This window comes from Pleurodeles waltl, chromosome 5 (assembly GCF_031143425.1).
Source record: "Pleurodeles waltl isolate 20211129_DDA chromosome 5, aPleWal1.hap1.20221129, whole genome shotgun sequence".
Taxonomy (NCBI): Eukaryota; Metazoa; Chordata; class Amphibia; order Caudata; family Salamandridae; genus Pleurodeles; species Pleurodeles waltl.
The window spans coordinates 893,339,074-893,359,491 of NC_090444.1; the positions used below are offsets into that span (position 1 = coordinate 893,339,074).

Genomic DNA, 20,418 nt, shown 5'->3' on the forward strand with positions numbered 1-20,418 from the left:
CATGAGGCTTCCACGCGGTTGGCCCGACCATGCCCGAGGTGGGCGCGGGTGCCCCGAAGGGCGAGTAAAGAAGCTGGATCCGACGGTACCGAAGTGTTAATGAGAGATGATACGCGATCCAAACAATCCCGACTAATTAGAGAGTTTATAGAACTTTTCCGAACTACCGGAGCGAAAAGAAACACCTCTGAACCCGATGGCGGAAAGAAAACAATCTAATATGGAGTCGATGCCCATGGGCAATGGAGCGGAAGAGGAGGAGTCACTCAATCCTGTGACTCGAAAACACTTCTTCGAAGAAAAACAACTTGTAACACTCTGAGCCCAACACTAAATGGCAGGACTATGCATAGCATGTGTATCTGTAGCTACCCATGCCATCGAACATACATACATATGTATATGTATATATCGGAGTCACGAGATCGAGTGACTCCTCCTCTCTGTCATACTGCGCATGGGCATCGACTCCATTGTTAGATTCTTTTCCCGCAAAAGGGTGTACGAAGGACTGATAGAGTGTAAGAATATAAATGTTCTATAAAAATAGTAAGTAAAAGCAGATGTCCATGCAAATGTAAATGTTTATACATATGTACAAATAATAAAACTGCAACGACTACAGGCTTCCGGGGAGGAGGGAGGGTGCTTGTGAATCTGCAGCTCTACATGCCACGAACAGATGTACACTGGGTAAGTGACATTTTTCGTTTGATTGCATGTGTAGCTGCAGATACACATACTATGCATAGACGACAAAGCAGTTACTCCCCCCAAAATTGCGACGCTACGCATGTAGGATTTGAAGTTCAGCTTGACCAAAATGGTCTTGATGCTTTAAAAATACATCTACACAATAATGTTTTTGTAAATGTATGAGGAGTAGACCACGTGGCAGCTTTACATATGTCTGCCATTGGTATGTTTCCTAAGAATGCCAGCCATTGGTATGTTTCCTAAGAATGCCATAGATGCACCTTTCTTTCTAGTGGAATGTGCTCTAGGTGTGATCAAAAGTTGTCTTTTTGCCTTAATGTAACAAGTTTGTATGCTTTTAACGATCCATCTTGCTAATCCTTGCTTAGAGATAGGATTTATGTGGTTGTTGAAAGGCAACGAAAAGTTATTTTGTTTGACTAAATTCTTTGGTTCCATCTACATAGTACATTGGAGCTCTTTTGAGGTCAAGAGTATGAAGGGCTCTTTCTGCAATTGGGTCTGGCTGTGGAAAGAAAACTGGCAATTCCACTGTTTGGTTTATGTGAAAAGGTGATACCACTTTTGGGAGAAATTTGGGATTTGTTCTAAGCACAACTTTATGTTTGTGTACTTGGAAAAAAGGTTCTTCAAGAGTGAATGCTTGTATTTCACTAACTCTTCGCAATGAAGTAATGGCTACTAGGAAGGCGACCTTCCATGTTAAAAATTGAATCTCACAAGAATGCATGGGTTCCAAAGGTGGGACCATGAGTCTGGTGAGTACAATATTTAGATTCCAAGTAGGAACAGGTGGTGTTCTCGGGGGAATAATATGTTTTAATCCTTCAATGAAGGCTTTTATAACTGGAACTCTGAAGAGAGAGGTGTGCTGAATAGTCTGCAAATATGCTGATATTGCAGTAAAATGGATTCTAATTGATGAGAGCTAGATTTGATTTCTGTAAATGTAGTAGACAGCATACAATATCTTGTATTGTATTGATGCTGTAAGTGGATCAGTAGTTTTAGATTGACAGTAATTAACAAATCTTTTCCATTTATTAGCATAGCATTGTCTAGTTGTAGGTTTACGTGCTTGCTTGAGCACGTCCATGCATTCTAATGGAAGTTTTCAGTATCCATATTCTATGACTTCAGGAGCCAAATCACTAAGTTGAGAGCACTGGGGTTTGAATGCCTGACTTGTCCTTTGTTTTGTGTTAACAAATCCAGTCTGTTTGGGGTGAGATACTACTGACAGGTCTAGGAGTGTGATGTACCAATGTTGTCGTGCCCACGTTGGGGCTATGATATCATGGTGAGAGAGGTCTGACGTTGTTTGTGGACCAGAAAGGGAAGTAGTGGGAGAGGGGGAAAGTGTAAGCAAATTTCCCTGACCAGTTGATCCATAGAGCATTGTCCGTGGATAGAGGATGTGGGTGTCTGGATGCGAAGTTTTGGCATTTTGCGATTTTGCTTGTTGCAAATAGGTCTATTTCTGGTGTTCCCCACTTTTGAAAGTACTTTTGAAGTAACTGAAAGTGAATCTCCCATTCGTGTGTCTGTTGGTGGGTCCTGCTTAGGGGATCCGCTAGCTGATTGTGTATTCCCTGAATGTGTTCTGCTTTATAGATGAATGTGATTGTGAATTGCCCATTTCCATGTAGGTTGGCTAGAAGGAAAAGTTGAGATGAATGTGTCCCACCTTGTTTCTTCAGGTAATACATGGTTGTCATATTGTCTGTTTTGTATTGGTTTGAGTCTGGGTGGAAACGCGATCGAAACAATACCGACGGTCAAAGAAAGTTATCTAAAGTTTCCGATTCAAAATCTCTGAGTGAGAGGAAACACGTCCGAACCCGACAGCGGAAAGAAAACAATTTAACAATAGAGTCGATGCCCATGCGCAGTATACCCGAGAGGAGGGGTCACACGATCACAGGACTCCAAAAAGACTTCTTCAAAGGAAAACAATTTGTAACACTCCGAGCCCAACACTAGATGGCGGAAATAATGCATAGCATGTGTATCTGCAGCTACACATGCCATCAAATATTTTTTTTTTCTAAAGATAGATTCTTTTTATATAGAAAGAGATCTGACTTTTGTCTAGTGGCATTTTTGACGCCATAAAGTAAAGTAGCACGGATGGTTTATATGCATCCTGCAATGGATAGATATGTATTTAGCTGAGTGGATTAGTAAAGTTAGGTGTTACCTGCACTTTAAAACAAATAAAATTTATGTGCAAGGGGTGCTAGGAAGAGATGAGGAGCACTTTTTTTGGGTGGTAGTGAGGGAATTTGAGGAGGAGGTCATGGGATGGGGAAGCACCAAAAATTATTGTCTTGCTGAGTGCAACCAGCGCTAAAGGCTGTGATGATGGTTATGAGGTAAGGTGAAGTAATAGTGTGTCCTTTTTGTTCTTTTCAGTGACTTCAGAGAATCTGCTGATTCAGAGAAGAAGTGAAGGCAAGGTGACTGACATTTACTGTTGCACACATCAAACAAACACACCCATGTGCAATTTTGCGACTATCTGCCTTCTACATAGGGTAGTGCTTTAGAGGGACGGTTTAGCCAGAAGAAGAGCCGGCATCTCATTGGATGACTGCTGCTGAAGCCGTAACTCGGGTTGTGGCGGACAGCTCTGAGGCAGGATCAGAGACTGAGACACCAGATACTGAGACAGCATCTGAGGGAAAGGACAATGGGGCAGAATCTGGGTGTGATTTTTCAGTCTGCAGAGTCCCATCCGACAACACCTCTTCTAGTGATTCTGATGGAGACGATGAGGACAGTTGTGCTGTCCCTTTGCAAGCGCAGTCTGTGCAGTGGGACAAAAGCGGGTTAGCCCATCCCAGAGAGCACGTGCACAGCAAGCACAGAGATAGTGCTCTTTTGGCAGCACCCCAATTTAGTTCAGCTTCAAGTTCTACTATTTACTGGTGACACAGCCAACTTTTTGCCAGTCAACTACATCCATCTCTTTTTGGATGTTGACGTCTTTCAGCAAATTGTGCAGCAAACAAATTTGTGTACAGAACAATTTCTGAGGGAGCATGGAGGCACTCTAGGGCCCCGTTCTAGGGCACAACAGTGGACTCCCACTTCACTGGTAGAGTTAAAGATATTTTTGGGCCTTACGCTCAAAATGGGGTTAGTGCAGAAACCCACCTTGCAGTCCTAATGGACAACTTGCACGGTTTGAGTAACCCTCATCTTCGCACCGCACATAAGCAGAGATCGTTTTTTCTATTGCAGCATATGCTACATTTCAATGACAATTCTGCTGCATTGCCCAGGACCATCCAGACCATGACAGGTTGTTCAAAATTCAGCCGGACGTGGAACATTTGTCTGCTAGGTTTTCAGAGATCTATAATCCTGGAAAGAATATAGCAGTTGAGGAGTCCTTGATCCTATACAAAGGGAGGCTGCGTTTCAGACAGTACATTGCGAGCAAAAGAGCTCGCTATAGCATCACGCTGTACATGATGTGTGAGAGCTCTTCTGGCTATGTGTACATCTTGAGAGTGCATACGGGGAAGGACTCCACTCTAAACCCTGTAGGATGCCCTCCCACATTAGGGGTCACAGGTAAGATTGTATGGGAACTTGTCCAGCCACTCCTTCACAAAGGTTATATAACCTTTATGTGGACTAATTCTATACAGGAGTAGAGCTGTTCAGTGAGCTCTACAAAGCTGGCAATGTGGCCTGCGGTACAGTTCGTTGTAACCGCAAAGAATTCTCACAGGAGCTTGTTTGCAAGAAGCTCCAGAAAACCCAGAGTACTGTGTTGCGTTCCAATGAACTGCTAGCAGACAAGTTCTCGGATAGATGTGATGTATACATGCTCACTACAATTCATGATGAGAGCACTTCCTCATCACTGTTTGGGTTCAGATGGTTGAAGTCCACAAGCCCACCTGTATACTTGATTACAATGAGTACATGGGCAGAGTAGACAAGAACAACCAGGTTTTTCAACCATACAATGTGTGTTGTAAAACTCACACTTGGTACAAGACACTGTTTACCCACCTGACCCAGATGGCAACATACAATGCATTGTTGTTTATCATCAGACAACCACAGTAAGACTCATGACTTTCGCTGACTTCCAGTTGTCTGCAATTGAAAGCCTCACTGCTGTTACAGAAGCAGCAGCCTCCACTTCATATGTTCTGGAGGATGTGGCAAGGCTGTCGGGGCAACACTTTGCTGATCGTATTCCTTAAACACCCAAAAAGGATCATCCATGTCATCGCTGTAAAGTGTGCTCGAAGCACAGAAAGCGGCAGGAGAGTCATTATTACTGTCGCCAGAGCACATCTCAGCCAGGCCTCTGTGCCCCTACTTGCTTTACGCTGTACCATACTAAAGCAAAGCTCTGGGAAATCGACTGAGGTGGAGTGGCCGTTGGGTAAACCTTTCGATGGGTGTTTCGATGGGTGTCCATGGATACCGAACATCCATGGGCTATTGCTTTGTTATGGAAGCAGCCATAGAATTTTACTTCTGTAATTTTAGATTTTTGTTTTTGCTCTTTTTTCTTTAACCACGGGTTGCTCCTCCTCTTCTGCTTTAACTTCCTCAAACTTGCGTTTCTTTGGAACTGAGGAAATCATAGACTTCCTTGTGGCCTGCTCTACACCTTTATCTGTTGTCAGAATGTGGTAGGTATTTTGTTTGATTAACGTGCATTATAGTCCCCGCACTGCACATACTAGTGAAGAGCACATATGCCACATTGCCACGGAGTACCATGTGTGGCAAATTGTTAAAGGCATGACTAAATTTTGAAGTGCTTGTTAGGGAACTTATGTATGCGACACAAGGACCACCATGATTGCCAACGAGAACCTGAGTAAGTGTAATAAATCAATCAAATGCCGGTTTGTAGCTTCACTTTCAAAACAAAAGTAGAAGTGCTGGTGAATGAATTCTACAGGATATTTGTTTTACTTTTTTTTCTTTTAGAGATCTTTTGTAGTATTTACCACAATGTCTGCCTTAGTTTCAACTGTGGACAAAAAGTTATGGGGGCCTAAGCATGAGCTACCCCAAATAGCCAACAAAGGGGTCACCACGGGAGACCCACTGAGGTAAGTTTGGTTGCTAGTTTTGCCTTAAAAGTCTGTTTTTATTTTCTAAGTATTGCCTGGAAACCTGATTTAACACCAATGGACATTTCAATGAGAGGTTGTACAATATGCATATGTAGTGACCCCATATGTCTTCCTATTCTGGATGAAATACGAGGCTCAACTTGAAGAGTTACTATTCACAAACTGATGATGTTGTTGCCAATGTGAGCACACAATATACGTATATTGGAATATCGCTGTTAAAACCCAATAAAGAGATTTGTTTAAAATACACGTTTAAATGCCAGCTCCACACCCAATAAATTCCTTGACCTACTGACAACTACATTAATTAAATTACCTGTGCATTTCAAAGAACTATAATGGGGCATGGCAAATGTACAGTCATCTGGCAACAATAATGATCAGAATCACTGCCATGTAAATGGAACACAATAATAGCTCTTCAGTGAATGAGGAAGGTAGATTGGTAATGCTAAACTTCATTTAGAATTTCTTTGAAATGGAATAAAAAAACATGGAAGATCAGTATTAGCGAAATGGATACAAACAATGGAGTATCCAGACAATATACTATCTGGTGGGTCACTCTTCAGGTAATGTGGGGCATAATCCCAAAATAAATCCCTAGTCTCAAAGGTTTTTTACAACATCTGAAACAGGATCAGCAAAAATAAGGCAATTATTTGTACCTCATACCCCTTCAGTAAGTGGTTAACAATACCTGCTTCAACCAAGGATTGGAGGGCATATAATTCACAGCATAGAAGGAAAGTAGATGCTTCAGATCTGAGAGTATTGCAAGGGCACTGTTACATTTTTTGAACACGGTAAATCTAGTTTAGCTTAATCAAATAGGAAAGGTTATGCTCGTCTGAGTTACGTAAGCCATCTAATTTCCCTCTATGCTTAGGAGAAACAATTTCTTGCAAGGAGACAAATGTGCTAACCCCATACACTCCTTATTAAAGAAGGTAAGTAGAGGGAACAGAAATTCCAGAAAGTATTTGAGAACCCAGGGAGGATGTATCCCTTTTTCCCCTCTTAACATAGTAGAGGACCTCTCTACCCCTCAAGGCCTGGAAGATAGACTCTTCCAGTCTGAGTGAAGTATGCTCGTCTTTGGTCAGATACTGAAAGATGAACAATAATGGTAGATATACAATGTTTGAAAAGTGTATCCAAAAAGAAGGGACTTGTTGGACACCTAAACTCTTCTCTTTTAAAGATCCTGCAATCCACTGACATGTGAACATTTGAAAATACCAAGAGACTGGGGCTAAATTAAAGTAAATACAAATTAATAAAAATGATTGCAAGTATTGTTTCACTGGGAGCAACACTGACATTCAAAGTATCAGAAAGAAGAAACAATAATAATTAGATAGAAAACAAAATATTATTTTAATGGTTCTACAGACCTTTGGGGAATAGGAAAATAGATGGCAAAAAATTACAAGCTCTTTTGGAAGGGTTTTGCTGATCTGCTCGGTTCTTTGCTCATTCTTTGGTTTTGGCTGAAAACTGCTATTTAAAGAAAAATAATCTTAGATGTCACTAAAGCTCATGCATGGACCCAAATACCGAGAGGCACAAAACATGCCATGTTAGACGTTCCAGGTCACCAGCTAACACCTGACAAATAACTTGTTTTAAGGTGCCGAAATGTTCAACAAGCATGCCACAGGGTACAGTGGGAACTACTCGCTAAAGAGAAACATCACACACTCCAATGATGCCTATGGCACATTTATTGTTATTTAGTTGTTGATGTACATGTATTTAGAATTAGAGAAACTTAATGTAATTTTTAAACAGATTACTAGAGACTCTGAAATCCATATTGAGCTTTATCTTGCACCAGAAGTTGGGGGTAGGATTTTTAGAGGACACAGCGGGATTGGCTCCCACCCTGCTATGTATTAAAATAATAATAATATATTTGGTTACATTTGACATAAAAGCCTTTTATACAATCATACCACAGGATGATGCGATCAACGTAACTATGACAACCTTAGAGTCCAGGCCCACACCACAGTATTCCAAGCCAATTTTCTAGTAGCTCTGGCCACCCTTTGTCTGAAAAATAACTTTTTCACATTTAAAGAAAACTTGTGTTTACAGATTAAAGGGGAGGCAAAGGGCTACAGCTTTGCGCCTGAGGTAGCTAATTTGGCCATGGATTGCTTTGAGAAGAATTGGATTTACAAGAAAGTAAACTCCTTTCATGCACACATCACACTGTGGTTATGATACACTGATGATTTATTTATGTTGTGTGAAGGAGATAAACCCACTTTGTTAACCTTTTACAAGTGTCTAAATCAGCAAACTCCAGACCTGAACATTTTAATGTCCTGTGACACAAGGAAAATACATTTCCTAGATCTGTGGATAGTGGGGAATGAAGGCAATATAGAAGTCAGTCTGTATACTAATCCAACTTATAGGAACATCTTACTGCATTTTCTTTTAAGTGGCCACCACCTGTACCCTAAAAGAAAATCTCCTATACAGGCAGTTTCTCTGCATCCGGAGAAATTTCAGGACTAGGGATGACTACTCTGAAAATGCTAAAATCCACATCAACAAACAGGTGAGCAGAGGTTACCCCAAGAAGCTCTTGAGAGCAGCATCTAAAAGGCCATGGTATACTCCAAGAGAAATACTGCTGGTTCCCAAAAATCGACCTAAAGAGAACCCCTTTAAAAATGTGTCATCACATATAACCCCAAGGCCAACAAGGTTACATCTATCACTGAAAGAAATTGGAAAATCCTGACTACGCTGGAAATCGCTGTTCTTATTCAAAAAGGGTCGGAACCTCTGGGATCTTCTGGTTAAAGCTGTTTTCCCCACAGAAAAGAAGAAAGACCTTAGGGAAATGCTTGAACTACCTCCACTGAGTGGACACTATAGATGTAACAACTGCACAGGTTGCCAATTTACCAATGACACTAAAAATATCAGGGTGAATGACAAAGAGCACTAACAACTTACATTTTCGAATTGTAACACAAAACATGTGGTGGAATGTGTGAGATGCACAATCAGTGAAATCATGTATACTGCATATACTACAACACAGATATTGGATCAGGTGCCCTGTGCAGGAAGCTCCCCTTGTGGAACACTTTATGAGTTTAAATTACAATATGGTGGTTAGTGATGTTCGGAGCACAGACAAAAGGCAGAGGGCCACCGATCTCTGCTTTTCTAGGACAAGTTGGACCAGGCTGAATGAAAAATATGGCAGCAAGTCAGAGTCTTAATGTTATGAATAAAATGCGGACCCTAATTTGAAGATGTGACAAGAGGTCTTTTTCATCTCCTTTTACTGATACGAAACAATGCATGGGTAACATCAGGGGATAATGTCAAATTGAATAGGTACATCCCTGTGTTATATTACATCTAGAGTCAGAGGAACTGACACACATGGTCCTGTTATTATTCAATGGGATTCTTTGTGCTATTTGTATATGTGCGCCATATTCTGGTGGTGTGTCCATGAGGGACAAGGTGTTTTCTAATAGCCAATTGACCTTGTAGTGTATTTATGTCCTTGCAGTTACACTAAACACAAGCTTTACTGGATTGCCAATGTCGACTGTTCTACTCTTTATATTCTCATTCACTTTTTTGTTTCAGCCGCCCTCAGTGTGTTTGCACCATTGACCTTCTTCACTAATTCTGGCCACTAACAGTGGATGTTTTTATAAATATTTGCAATGCCATTTCACAGGGTCCACTTTTAAAACCCATTTTAAGATATCTGACTTTGCATATAATGACCCGAGTGCATCGGGATGACCTTTTCAAAATCAGCTGAACATTCAAAATAGACATTCATGAAAGAATGGTTATGGTCAGAGGTACAAACAAGGTTAATTTAATAAAAAATGATAAATCACAAATAAATGTACCTTCTCTTCGATCATTCCGAAGAACACGCACTTTCTCAATTTTCCCCAGAAGAGCACCATCCTCAGCTAAAGAAAGAAAGAGAGAAAAAAAAACCTTAAACATGACTCAGTAACTGATTGTTTAGTTACAGCATCACAAAATGTATTAAGGGAGCAAATTAATAGTCTCCATAGGGAATATAAAGAAACATATTTTTTTGTGCAATCATAACAGAACTGTGATTAACATCACACTGCAGTGAACGATGCCTTTTTCCTTGCCCCAGCGTAATGGAACTTAACTATTAGAAAGGGATTTACCTTATTAAAACTTAAAACATTTGAATTAAGCAGGATTTAGAAATTACCAAATACAGTCACTTTCCCGCAACATGAATTTTCATCTTTAAAAAACAGAATTATCTTGCAAGTCGAAGTAGGAAAATGCCTTCAGATATGTGATTTTAATTCCTACAACTATGTAAAAAAAAAAAGCTTCTGTGGCAAATTTGTTACCACAAATATATATACATTTTCCTAGAATGGGAGCACAGAAAAAATAAGAAACTTTTGTGCCCACAAAGAAAAACACTGGTGACCAGGACAGACAAAATATAATTATTTCATGCTGTGCTCTCTGATTTAAACAAAGAGTATCTCCTTCCATTACCTAACTAGACAGTGAAAAAGTCCCTGTGCCTGGACCTGGAAAGCTGGTGAGATGATGATTTAAAAAAATGTATGTAATGCAAGCTAATATCACAAAAAAAGATAAAACACCACCACCTAATTCGTTGGTCATATGCTGCCAAAAAAGTATACATCTTTAAAATACAAATTTACCGTAACAGTATACATGCTTCCTGGAAGACAGGCATACTGAGTACACGTATCCTTTAGTTTTAAGGAACCTCAAAGGAAAAATAAAATTCTTATTGAAGCAAAGAAAAATGCACCTGGTTGTGAATTACTGTAATCTGATGTCATATTTTAAACACAAAGAAATGACCGGAAAAAATACAAAAGCGCAGAGAATGTAAAGAAAAAACCTTAGCTTTTAATCCACCAGCCCTGCCACCAAAAAACACCTCTATTAGGGCGGATGTGATTTGGTTTAAAAAAAAAAAAAAAAACTCTTGCCTAGTTTAAGAGAGACAATGGCTGAAATGGCTTGACGCATTGTCATACGCTTTAGAGGGCTGAAACAAAATGAGAAAGATAGTTGAACAATGAATGACAGCTGAACACACCAGGATTAAACAGGTTGGCAAAAACGCCTTCCTATATATGTCTGTATTTTTAATCCATTAATTATTTTGATTACATGAGTATGGTGAGGCAGCTAAAGTGGACTATAGGCCAGATATACAAAAGGATAAAACTGCCATTAAGAGCAAAAAGGGACATAGGGGCAGGTAGAAGTCCTACAACCAAACCACTCTTCCCCATGTGCTCTTCCCTATTCAATATCCACTATTTTCATTCTGTAATATAGCGCCCTTCACAGTGAATGGAAAAGAAGTACTTGTCCAAAAGGTAGTCTATCTGAACTCAGGGACTAAGACTTTATTTATTCTGCATACACAGAAAATCATATACAGTTTAGACCTAACCCGGTTTGGCTTTAAGTGTTTTAATAAATACATCACAATGGCTAAAACGAATTAACATGGTTTTGTACGAGTAAATTCAGAACCTAACTATAACGCCCCTGTGAGCTTTGGCTTTTTCAGTGGAAAAATATATATATCACAGAGAATTTCCCTAATCACGGCATCTTATGGCACATTTTCTTCCTTTTTGACGGTGCTGGGTCGTCTTCGGTAAGGGACGACGAAAAGTTATTAGAGAATCATCTTTTCCTCACTTCGTTCTGCTGAAAAAATATTAATTGTTCTCCAAGGTCACTTATGATGGCACAATTTATTCTGAAATGCTCGTTCTGGCAACAAAAAGAGCTTTACAGGTTTCAGTCTCTCCAACCGTCCATCGCGAATGTTTATATACTTGTGCTTCCACTTAAACGATCCACTCTGACAATGTTTTTTCCTCCGCATTTTGTGATAAACAAAAATACAACGAAAAAGAGGGTTGATTTTAAAGTATACAAATTATGAAAACTATTAGATGCTGCTTTGTCAAGTGCATCAGTTCTTTGTTAACAGCATTTTCTATTTACCAAATGTCACAATCCTTTTATGGTGCATTTTGGGTGCTGTGTTATGACTGGCTGAATCCGTCTGCAGGGCTGCAGGTGCATATATTATGACTTAATGCATTAACTGCTCCATGATACCTGCTAAGAAAAGCTTTTCTTTCTTTAAAACAATCTGGCTTCTGATTGCGTGATTCTGTCGCCCCAGTGCTGAATCCCAATATTGGGATGTTTTCAGACCCTAGTGTCTGTTTCTACATGTGTACTCTCTTAATCGTATCCTTGCTGTTGTTAGAGTGACCCCAATTAAATTCCAAATCCGAAGCCCAATTTTTTAACTTAAGTGATAGAACCTAACATGATGAAGACCCAACAATTAATATACTTCACTCTTGCCCCATTTTATGTCTGGGGAAGCCATGTATTGATTCTGATTCCACATCTCACTTAGCTCTTGCTCTCTATTAAACATAAATGTACATTTAACTCTTCATCAGAGTTCAATCCCTGAAGCATCAGGGTCTGCATCTCTGTGTCTCGACTCTTTTTGTCTAAGCAATTTCTCACAATCACCACCCCGTTCCATTTCAGGGATTTGATCAATTGAATAATATTAAAAAATTTCCCAGTCACTCTGGTATTTAAGTTCAATTCGTTATGCTACTGTGTAGTTTCTGTCCAAATTTACTGATGCCTATATGTGTTCAAAGATTTTTTTCCTTGTTTCATAGACTGTGCTTCCCACGTATTTAAGTCCACTCGATGTTTATAATGTACCTACTTCTGCATGTTATGTATTGTTTGATTTTTCCCATTCCTGTGGAGTACTCCTCTTTAGGGTTGAGCGCACAAGTGCTCCGTCCCTGTTGTAATCTCTCTTTGGGCTTGTAACCACACCCATGTTATGCCTGTCACTTTCATTGGTTAATGGGCTTACCTTTTAAAATCCGCTTGCTTCCATTAGTGAAAGGCATGCATACGTCATGTCTTTTCAGGTGTTTAGCCCGCCTCGAGCTCAGCGGACAACTCCTAAAAACTTACGAGGCTTGATGTTTTCAGGCTGGTTTCTGCACAATTTACTCTTTTTTTTCCACGCAGCACGATCGCGCTGGTTTTTACATGGCGCGAGCACGTTCTTTTATTTTTTTCTTTCAATTTGTGTGGCAAGAAAAGTCCGGTTAGGAGTTTACAACGCTAATACCTCTAACTAGAGCAAATGTCATACCCCCGGCATTGCAAATGCTTGTTATTTATTCCTATCACACAGGCCTTGCACTTATTACATTTCCAGAAACCTGGTTGCGTAAGCCATGATTTGCTTAGGTTTGGAAACTAAAAAAGTACAAGGCCTCGCACTGACTCTAGGTCGGTGTAATTTTAGCAGTCACTCTGCCCAGATTCGATAATTCAGTCACAATTCCAAAGATTTCCTTAGATTTACTGGAAGAGTTCATGAACCTGTACGAGAAAAAGGCTGATTTTGCCAACATCATAAGTTTCTTATATTGTCTTAACTGTGTCATGAATGCCTTTTTATAATTGATGAGGTAATTCTTTTTCCACTTTCGTTTGGCTTGACATAGTATTAGTTACTCTGCTTTTAAGTCATCAGAAAACCACTTTGATGCATTGTGGCGCCTACTCGGTTTAGTCTTGCAGAGCGGGATACCAGTGTGGCTAGTTTGTGTCAGCCAACTTGTAATCTCTCCTTCGAAAATGTCTACACTAGAGATAGCAGTTGGTAGAGAGATTTCTAGAACATTACCAAAGTCCTGCATGTTGATTTTGGCCCAGTTCCTAGAGAAAGGATTAGGGTCACGGAAGGGCTTAGAAAAGGTCACATCCGAAAGCACAAATTTGGTAAGAAAATGGTCCAAGCAGACATAAGGCAGTATCCCCATTTTGGAGACTGATAAATTAGAGGACCACATCTGGTCTAGGCTGTGATCTTTGATATGGGTCAGTAAAAACGTATTGCGTAAGATTCTAACTGTCCAGCAGTTCAGTAAATTCCATGAAGGGTTGCCCATCCGTGATTGTTTGCCCAGTAATAAATTCCCCAAAATATTTTTTTTTCCATGATCAATAACTAAAGGGGAGATATGCTGCGGTAGAATCTGTGGAAAGCAAGGCATGTAAGCTGGGGGTCTGTAGACCAAAGGGCAGACCAAAGAGTGAGTTGTGGCATCAAGCTTTATTACAAGACTGTCAGTGGGATGTTGAACGACTCAAGTGAGAAGAACCTAATATGTTTCTTAATAACTGCTGCTAATCCGTCATCCAGTTTTGCCAGAGCAACGATCACATTGAAAAATATAGAAAGCATCTGGCAGACCAGCCAGCATGTCAGGAGAGGAGTCAACGTTTAACCAAGTTTCAGTAAGAAACAAAATAACCGGGCTCTCCTAGTCCAACCAATGTAAAATTTTGAAATGGTGTTTCACCAGAGACCGAGTATTCAAATAAAAGACCTTTAGCTGGTCATAGAACAGAATACTCCTACAACGAGGACTATTCTGCGAAGAGTTACAAACCTCCAGGCAATTGGGCTCAGGAGAGAAAGTAGAGTAATTGTTATTCAACAGCCCCAAATTAATAATGATCAGTCTAGTAGAAGAGTCAAGCCGATAACCTGAAGTGTAGCTTTGTCAGCTCACTATATGAATGTTAGGTATATGTTCATTTTGGGGGGCATAATAACTGCCCCCTTGCAGCCACGGACGGGCACAGAAAAGCTTGCCTTTGGCCTGCCGGCAGCATCTACTGCACGTCTGCTCTACTGCTGACATTTCAAGGGCTTGGAGCTCTAACAAACTCCTCGCCCTGCTACCTGATTGATTCTCCCCCCAAACCACCTGCACAAACTAGGACGTGAGTCTTGGGCTAACAAACAACATAAGCAGTAATTTTAAAAAGGTAAAGTGAAGGAGTGTAAGTTGTAAACAATAAAAGAGCACAGCAAGGTCTTGACAAAAGTAGTTTCTAAAGTGGGCCCGTCCATGTTGCCTCTGACATTTGTAGGGCTTGAAACTAACAGACTCCTCCCCCTCCTGCCTGAGTATTTCTCCTGCTAAACCACCCAGACAGACTATGGCGCGAGTCTTGGGCTAACAAACAATGTAAGCAGCAATTTAAAAAAGGTAAAGTGCAAGAGCGCAAGTTGTAAACAATAAAAGAGCAGAGCAAGGTCTTGATCAAAGTAGTTTCTAAAGCAGGCGTGTCCACACTACCGCTGACATTTCAAGTGCTTGGAGCTCTAACAGATACCTCCGCCCGCTGCCTGATTGGTTCTCCCCCCAAACCACCAGCACAGACTATGGCATGAGTCTTGGGCTAACAAACAATGTAAGCAGCGATTTTAAAAAGGTAAAGTGCAAATGTAAGTGTAACATCCTCCCCTTTTAGTAGTAAAAAACAGTTCAGTTCTATACTCCAACAAACTGACAAAACACAAACTTGTCCTAAGGATTGCCCAGTGGTTGGAAAGAGGTTCTCCTAATTCTATCTCGCTTTTTAATGAGGCCTGTTGTGTTTTATGCTTTTTCCAATTGCCTTTACATTTCTGCTTGCCTCCCTAACGCTACACTACACCTATGTCATATCCAAGGTCAAATGGCAAAATTTCAGAAAAGTGAACATAAATCTGCAGCAGAAAGAAGGATAATTTCATTTCTCCATTGAATTGCATGAGAATGCAGAATATATTAGGAGTCCCTGCTTCCAAACTGTGAGGGATGGCAACAATACCTATGTGTATGCATGTCTAACATATAGGTATTCGGAGTTTGCGTTCCCCAACCCTGCATCCTTAGAATAAACCTGATCATAGTATATGACCCACTCTGTATACTTTGTTTTAAAAAAATATATTTTAAATGATTATCAATAAACCATAATAATAGCACTTGAAACATCAGACTTAACCAGTAATAAATTACATCAACTAAATAACTCAAAAATATTTTTGGGAAAATGTTTACCACACAGTTATAGGTTACCAAGCTAACAGAGTTCATGAGAGTAACCAAGAACATAGTGCCATTAAGAGTAACAAATTCATTTAGTAACTTCCTCATGCGATCTTTAGAACAAGCATGAAAAACAGTTGATAGATCATGATTTCTCACTTCAGAGAGGCAAAACAACCTAAAAAATGACTCGAACAAGATTGTGGTTGGGGAGAGATTCCCAATACTTGGAGAGGGGGCACAAAAAATGTCCCTCTTTCAGAAAGGTGATGCTGGCAGTCCGTCCAATTATAGGCCCATAAGCCTAATCGACAATCTACAAAAAAGTATTTGCAAGGCAGATTCTCAATAAGCTGCAAAGCTGATCGACTGCAAGCATATTACATAACCCCTTCAAGCAGGTTCCATGTCAAAACAATCACTTCGGATCAGGTTTTCAGATATGCACTTCTATATAGGAAGTACATTTTGCTCATTAGGCAAAGCTATATGTAACTTCTTAGAGATCTGTGAAGTGGAATTTATGACCTGCAAGAATGATTCTCCTGTTTTGAACGGCAAAAGGTTGTCATACTCCTGTTCGCAGACAATTCACTTCTTATTTCAAATACCCTTACTGGTCTCCAAAATCTGATCAATAAGTTTGTAAAATGCTGCTCAACTAGGGGTTTAAAGCGGAATCCTAATAAAACTGAATACATTATTTTAGAGGATGGAACAGTAAAAATTGTGCTGTAATGGTTGCCACCGAAACTCTCAAGAGGGTTTTTAGCTTTTATTATCTGGGAGTTAAACTAACTGATAAATTTAAGTGGGAACTCCAACCCAATAGAAGTTCCTCTGTAACAGACCACAGGCCCAAAGCCATTCTTCGGTTAACCAGGAGGACACACGTTAAATTTCCTCTGCCGTAAAGGCTCACTGTGCCAAGGCTCAAGACGCACCACTTTTGGCCTCCAAGTTTGGGGGTACGCTGACACACAGAAGCTGACCGTAGCTGAGAATAGATTTATAAGATCACTTGTATTGGTTCCGGTCAGCATGCCTCTTATACCTCTTTTCTATGACTTTGGTGTTAAACAAACTTCAAGTCTTGAGCAATTGAAGCACCTCACCTACTGGATCTGCATTTGGGCTATGCCAGAGTTAGGAGTATAGAGATTCCCTAGGGGACTTGATGAAAGTGAGTAACGCTGCCAAGGTTCCCTGGCTGAAGTGTATCTCTTGCTGGTTCAGGAAGCTAGGATTACTTAGACTTTGGGAACACCCTGGTAACATTCGAAAGACAGAGGCTGCTGTTTCAAAATCAGCCAACTGGGCCAATGTCCACGACCAACAAGATATGATAGGGACCTATGGGCATTTACCCAGAAGGGTCCTTTTTTTTAATTTTATTTTTTATTTATTTATTTATTTATTTATGCTTTAGTAACAAACAAAAGATACCCTTCAGCCCTTACAACATTAATGCCGGTATAGCCATGTTCTATTACATCTAAGAAACATCTCCGTCGGGTCATAATAAGGAGGATCTCAGGAAAGTCCCTCTCAGTGCTACTAGACAAAGTCCAAAAGTTATGTTAGATGTCAGTCCTTGGATAGCGTAGAGCCGGACTAACCAAAATAAACACCTTGGCTCTAAGGGCGAATAGCAGAATAACAATCAACAGACAGAGCAGGAAAGTCGGGAAAGGGAGCAGACATCTCCATCATCAAACTTCACTGCCAGCAACAGCACACAGGAGTGGCGACACAAGGAATTCCCACAAGCGTACCCAATCAGCAAGAGCGCACTTTAATTGTGAACAGACTCCAGATAAGAGCGCAGAGGCGCCCAAATATCTTGCAGCCTAGAACTCTCCGGAGCCAACTCCCAATAAATTGTCAATTGTTCCTGACAGAACGCAGCATCACGCAGCCTGTCAGAGACCCGAGGAGGCCGGCCATGGCCCCAACAAATCGCAACCCGGCGTTTAGCTAAAATCAACAACATGCCCACTAATCTCCGCAAAGCTAGCGGCACCCCATCCAACCTGCCCAGCAGCGCCAGCACAGGAGAGGGGGCCAACTCCAGCCCAATCATCTCCTCAATCGCATGTAAAACTTCCAGCCAGAAGTTGTGTCTTTCCTCACAGTGCCATGCCAGATGAAGAAAATCAGCATCCGGAGCATGACATCTTTCAGAATTAGCATCTGCGCACAGCCCCATAGCACACAAGCCTCGAGGAGTATTATATAGGCGACGTAGAAATTTGAAGTGAATGAGGGGCAGCCTGTAATTTGGTGATAACGCCCTCATATGCACACAACACACTCTCCAGACTTCATCCGAGATGTCCTCTCCTACATCAGCCTCCCTCCTCATTTTGACAGCCATCGCCAATCCACCCCATTGTTCCTGCATGCAGCCATACAATTTAATAATAAGCTTCTTCGGCGACCGTGCACTCCACAGAACCTCTAGCACACGACATGTTAGCGGGATCTCAGGGAGACCAGGATAGCGCGCAGGAAGCATTGCACACACCCGCAGCACATATAACCGATGTAGCGCGCCACCATGCTCATTGCCAAGCGCCGCCTCTGGGGAGGTCAACCTCCCTTCCACAAACCAGTCTCCCAGGAGCAACAGATCCGAATCACCGAGATAGTTTCGCAGCTGCAAGTCGCGAAACATCGCCGCATCGGCCACCGACATAAACGGCGCATAGGGCTCACACACCCCGGAACGCTTCAATAAAGCCGACCATGCCCTGACAGTACATGCCACCGTGTCCACACCCCAGGGGCGAAGCCGAGCCAAGCCCCCCGGTACTCGCTCCAGACCATCCGGCCACACCGCATCGCTCTCTGGGGCGAGATGCGGCACGTAACGAACCAGGCGGATCCAGTAATATGCGAAATGGGCCTGCGCACAATAGTAAGGCGCCGCAAGCCCACCCAATTCAAATGGTAATGTCAGTTTTCCCCATGTGATGCGAGGTTGATCACCGGCCCAGACCAGTCGAATCATAGCGGAGCGGAGGTGCTGTAGAAGCAGGCCGTGAGGACGAGAGGAAGGTTAACAAACAAATATAGGAATTTAGGCAGCACCACCATTTTAGCTATAGCGATCCGCACCCAAAATGGCAGGGAGCGCCACATCTCAATTCTATCTTCCACCCAAGATATAGCTGTACCATAATTGGCCAACCAGAGCATCTCAACATCACAGCTCAGCCAAACTCCCAAATACCGAACCGGGCCGCACACCCAACCCAATAGGGTATTGTGACACGCAAGCCGCCGTCCCCGGCGAAAGAGGCAGCGCAACAGACTTAGACCAATTTATCACTATTCCAGAAAGGCCACCAAATCGAAAATCTCATCCAACAGAACATCTAGATTTCGACCAGGCTCACGCACATACAGCGCAATGTCATCTGCATACATAGAGATCAAAATAGGCCGCTGACGGAATGGCAGCCCCCGATCATTATGGTGCTGTCGCAAAAAAGCCACCAGCGGTTCTATCGCAATCGCAAAGAGCAACGGAGACAAAGGGCACCCCTGTCTGGTCCCGCGAGACACCGGGAAAGGGGCCGACATGCTGCCATTCAGCTGCAGACGGGCAACAGGTTGCATATTTAACAGACTTATCCAGCTCACAAATCGCACACTCATCCCCACTCTGTCAAGATGCGCCAACATATATTGCCACACCAACGAGTCAAACGCCTTTGTGGCTTCCAAAAACACCGCTGCAGCCTCATCGTCAGCGGCAACCGAGCCAGCAGCCGCAAAGAACGTCTGCAGGTTGTGCGCCGTAGACCGGCCCGGAATAAACCCAGACTGATCCGGCAACATCAGTTTCGTCATCAATGGTTGCAGCCGTGCCGCTATCATCTTGCCCACGATCTTATTGTCTATGTTAATCATAGAAAGTGGGCGATACGAATCACAGCTATGTGGATCCTTACCAGGCTTGAGAATCGTGACTATGAGTGCCTCTCAGAGGGAAGCCGGAAGAATTCCATTCCGCAGTGCCTCAGCATAGACCTCCAGCAAATGGGGCACGAGGATATCAGAATATTCCTTATAAAACGCAGGGGTCAAACCATTCAGGCCAGGTGCCTTATCCCCAGGCAGACTGCGAATCGCAGCCTTTACCTCTTCCTCAGAGAAAGGAGCATCAAAATACACCCTATGCACATCATCGAACCAGAGCAAGCCAATCTCAGGGAAGTAGTCCTGAACCACCTCAGCAGGCAATTCAGCAGGAGCGGCGTACAGACCCATGAAAAATTTGGTGAACACCTTCATAACGCCATCTTTACCCACCACACGCTCTCCCCCCCAAGTCGTCCACCTCAGAGACATAACTACTGGCCCAGGGCCTATGGAGCATATTCGCCAATGTGCACCCGGCTCTCTCCCTCACCGTAACACCTCGCCCTTTCAAACCTCCCCAGGAAACATATCTCCCTCATGGAGGTCTCTTCATATGAAGATACAGCGGCTCTAAGAGCCGCCAGTGTGTCGCCAGACCAATCCGCCACCAAACGAGACTCCAACTCCGCTATCTGTGCTTCTAG

The 20,418-nt window shown here is 42.0% G+C and overlaps 1 protein-coding gene across 1 annotated transcript in view; it reads right to left on the reverse strand.

Moving 5' to 3' along the window:
* The window catches only part of GALNT2 (polypeptide N-acetylgalactosaminyltransferase 2), a 630,213-nt gene that overhangs the window by 307,309 nt on the left and 302,486 nt on the right, over nucleotides 1–20,418 (reverse strand). The window contains exon 6 of the mRNA XM_069235012.1: nucleotides 9,743–9,808. Within this exon, the coding sequence (XP_069091113.1) occupies nucleotides 9,743–9,808 (66 nt within the window). The remainder of the gene's footprint in view (nucleotides 1–9,742; nucleotides 9,809–20,418) is intronic.